We start from the raw sequence: 4,327 nt of genomic DNA, 5'->3' as shown, positions 1-4,327 counted from the left end.
AAATCTTACCCAGTTTCCTTCACCACCTTGTTAATTATAATTAGTTGTATTTGCACCGCACTTTTATAATTAATACCATTCGCCTAATAATTACAAGCCAGGTTTATTCCTGAGATAGTTCTGAACAATCCGCATAATCTTGGCCGATTATGCTGCCGACAGTTTTCCATGTCAACACAGAATAATGTTAACCTAGTTAAGATTATTTGGTATAATTATGCTAAGTCATTTTATTCAATTACATCGCATACAGGACTAAAATGATTTGTCTACTGTGTTTCATTTCATAGGTAGATTCAGAATTAGTGTTAAATTTGTATTAAGAAAGATTAACAGCCTCTTCCCTGAGCTAGACAAGTCCAATGTATTACTTCCCAAAGGAATTTAATTGGAACTCCCCCAAGGCAACATTTATTATAAAATTCCCATTACCTAATCTTTCCTAACCTCATCTTTACAAGATCAGTATGAGGGAGGAAAGAGAGAAAATATGAGAGGAAGGATGTGACATGAAAACCGTTGCCATTTTTGGCATCAGCAAGAAATTCCAGCCTAATTTGATAAAAGTCGTATGACCAGTTTTGAGAAAAAATTGGTGACGTCGAATTTCGATGGCCAGAGCAGGATGGAGTTGTGGAATATTGAAGCTTTAGACACTTTTGGTCTCTCATCAGCATAAAATTATACTCACTTTATCACCTTCGATGAAAAATAAAACAAGATTAACTGTAGGCCTACATTACATTTGTCAAAATTCCGAGTTCCAGGCTCACTTTGGGGTTCTGAGGGTGGATGGGCTCAATTTAGATTTCAAGGTCAGACTGGTTTCAGAATCAGAATGAGCATCAGAGGGTGGGTGGGAAGGAGGGAGATTTAATTCTATAACATACCTACGTATCTACCTTTTGTGAGAGATTAACATTTTCGAGCCAACGAATCCATTTCCTCACACATTTCGATTTGACACAATGTAAGATCAGTGGAGGAGAGGTGAGAGGAGGGAAGGTGTAGGGTTCAAGCCGTCCCAGAATATTCGATGAATTTCTGGTTTCAATTTTCAAGAAATTTCCTCAAGAAGCGGTTCATTAAAAATTCTATTCAGCATGGGAGCTTCAAGAAGTAGCACAAAAAATGTAATCGCTATACCCTCTATTAATTTAAGCACGATTTCCTAAAATCCTATCCTACTCGTAGAATTCAAATTCATATCTTTTCTCAAAAATGAATCTTCACCGAGCACAGATTTTGAAAAAACATCGTCATTATTGAGAAAAATACGTACCATCAGTACCTCCACTGGCAACGTTTTTCGATGTTTACCTACTACTCGCGAAAAATGAGTCATCGTCGAGCACAGATTTTGAAAAAACATGGTCGGAATTGAGAAAAATACTGTTTACCCAGTAACATCTGGCATGACCAATCAATCACACGCAACGTTTTTCAATGTTCACCTGCTTCTACTTGCGAATCATACCTAGCAGATGAAATCTACGCATCATTATTCGCAACAAAGAACCTCATTTCATACGAAACTTTCGTGTAGCCTACGTGTTGAGCAAAAGCAAAAAAATGAACTTTTTTGTTCTACACATCTGCATTTTTGTAATTTTATTCCAAAGTGTATCCATAGGTAAGAATTTTCCATGATTACCTATAATTAACTTTTAAAAAATGAAGTTTTGTTATACACACCTCACCAATAAACTACCTAGGTAGCTACGTCTATCTACATACAAGTATTCATCTCGAACTTAATTCTGAATTTTTCACTGCCCACAGATGCTCAAAACCAGTTCCATCCATTGGTAATACACTTCCGCCAGAATGACCCGGCGATATATCACCTTCCACTGGATAAAATTCCATCGATAAACGACTCAAGTATCAGAAGATTATGCCCTGCTGAAACAGATGAAGATAAACAAAATTTGGATACACTTTCTGCAACTTTCCCTCAAGTTAAGTATTGCTTATTCCGGAAAAGAACCCCCGACTTATGCACAGAGCAACCGAAACCGTGGCTTGAATTACAGCAGCAGTATGCAGATGATGAAATATCATGCGGAACATTGCCAGAACACAAAGAATTCAGAATAGGATTTTATGTATGTACATATATAATATAGGTATAACAGATATCGTTTATCTAGTATGTAGGTATTCACGCACCTACCAACATCGCTATGGTTTGATTCATGAAAAACGAATGAAAATAGGCTCCTAGGAGTTCAAAAAAGCATATACCTATCTACGGGACCGTGCAAAGAAAATTCGGGCCTCGGGGACGAAAAAAGACAAGTCATGCTGTTTGAGAAGGGGGGTGCATCCTCCTTTTGCCGACAAAAAATTGTAATTCTGCGCAATAATCAAAATCTTCTCTCCGTGGCCAAAACTTTTCAAAATTTTTAATTTCAAGAAGCAAAACAGCAGTGATTTTCCAAGGTTTGAACAAAAATACTTTCCAAGCACAATTATGAATAAGTTGAGAGATAGAAAATAACGAATTAGCCCGAGCGAAGCGAAGGCAAAAGTTTTTAAAAAAAATAGGAATTTTGAAAATAGATTGGTAATTTTGTTGGCAAATTAAAATAATTCAATAAAGTTCAATTATTTTTCACGGGTCCGGAGGGGACACCCCGTGCCCCCGCGCTGCACAGGCCTGCCTAAACCTAAAAAAAACCGCCGGTTTTACTTTTTGACTGGAACCACCCACCCTTGTGAAGTACCTACCTAATGATGGAACTCATTCAAATGCTTTAGCAAAACGACTAAAAAAATTCTTTATCAAATAGAAAAAAGTACTTCATTTCCATGGAGTTGATCTACGTAATAATGATATCTAACAATAATATGTACTACCCATAGTTTTGCGGTTATTTAATGCTGTTGGACGACTTTCGCGAAAAACCAAATAAAGCAGATTTAGTCGCAAGGTTTCAACAAGTTTTGGACAAACGTGACTCAGGTGATACTGTATTACCTAAATTATATGACATTTATAATCTTTGCATCGATACATCAAATGGAAAAACCATTTGGACGAAACACGAAATCATGACCCCTGCGATATTTACCGATGATGAAGAAAAATTACACCGTGAATTAGGAGAAGATACAGAAACCAGTACTGATCCTATGCGGTTCGGAGCCGATACTTTTACCAATTTCAAGAAGAAATTCCACGCACAAAATGAAGTAGGAGTTTTAAAAAGTAATTCCAATCTAAAATTCAAATAAAATCATAATACATAATAATTGATCTTTCAAATCATTCCAGGAATTATTCAAAATGACCGAAAATTTCATGGTACCAAGAGAACACGTGGCAATGAGAGTATGGAGAAATACTGTAAATCATTTCATCAACGTGGCTCCCCTATGGGACAAGCTGGAGAAATTGATGATCGCAGTTAACCAAGCGATTAAAAAAATTGCCCTACAATTATACGCAAATGGCCAGAAATTGACTATTTATACCAAAGCGATTGATTTCAAAGACGAGGATGGAAAAATAATTCAAGTCAATAGTCAATTTTCCAGTACTGTATGGTATAAGTTACTTTACGAGAAAACAAGTAACACAGCAGCGTTGATAGTTTTGCATAACACGCCAGACTCTCCTCCAAAGAGTAAAGAATGCGAAACAGAAATGGCCTGTGATAAGAACAATTGGTATGAAAAAAAACAAGATGATGACGAAGGCATTTCTGATGAGGTTTTTGAGTACGTCTATTGTTGCAATCCTACTACTTCAGAGGTTCTAAAATTATTCAATTTTGAGCTCTTAATAAAAGGACCACTGAACCTCGATGACTTTTTTAAACATCTGTAGAGGTAATTGTAATAAATGAAATGATTCAAAACTTTGTAAAAATGGTGTAAAAAAACAAGCAAAATATACATCGCCAAAGCAGTTTATGATTATGAAAATATGTTCCAAGTAAAATTATTTAAGTACCCAGCTATTTTAAAATACCTATAAGTTAAATGTAAACAATAAAACGTACTCAGTATTTTTTATAAAAACCTTTTCCACATTATTCGTTTTTTATTTGTTACTTTCTAAGTCTCTCAGATCCCATCAAGTAGGTGTATGTAAGTATAGGTAACGCGAGGTGCCTGTAGTAAGTGTTGGAAGATCCTAATAAAAAAAAGAAACAATTTAATATTTTGAAACTTCTTGTAGAAATCGAAAAAAAAAACTATTTCAATTTTCACAGCATCACCGTAAGTGGATGAAATTTACACAGGAGATAATGCTTTACAACATCCTTCAACAACCTTTGGCATTAAATCCCCCCTGCACAGTCCTCAAAAAGCGCCA

General features: G+C 35.8%; 1 protein-coding gene across 1 annotated transcript; it reads left to right on the top strand.

The window, feature by feature from the left end:
- Window positions 1-1,358: 1,358 nt before the first annotated feature.
- On the top strand, window positions 1,359-4,009 carry LOC135842596 (uncharacterized). Its single transcript, XM_065360136.1, has 4 exons — window positions 1,359-1,633; window positions 1,783-2,108; window positions 2,869-3,198; window positions 3,281-4,009. The coding sequence occupies exons 1-4, from the start codon at window positions 1,573-1,575 to the stop codon at window positions 3,833-3,835; spliced, it is 1,272 nt and encodes a 423-aa protein (XP_065216208.1). The 5' UTR covers window positions 1,359-1,572; the 3' UTR covers window positions 3,836-4,009.
- Window positions 4,010-4,327: the final 318 nt, after the last annotated feature.

The sequence above is a fragment of the Planococcus citri genome, chromosome 1 (genome assembly GCF_950023065.1).
Source record: "Planococcus citri chromosome 1, ihPlaCitr1.1, whole genome shotgun sequence".
In the NCBI taxonomy this organism is placed as follows: domain Eukaryota; kingdom Metazoa; phylum Arthropoda; class Insecta; order Hemiptera; family Pseudococcidae; genus Planococcus; species Planococcus citri.
Note: the sequence above shows the minus strand (reverse complement) of the source record. Positions and strands in the feature narration are given on the sequence as shown.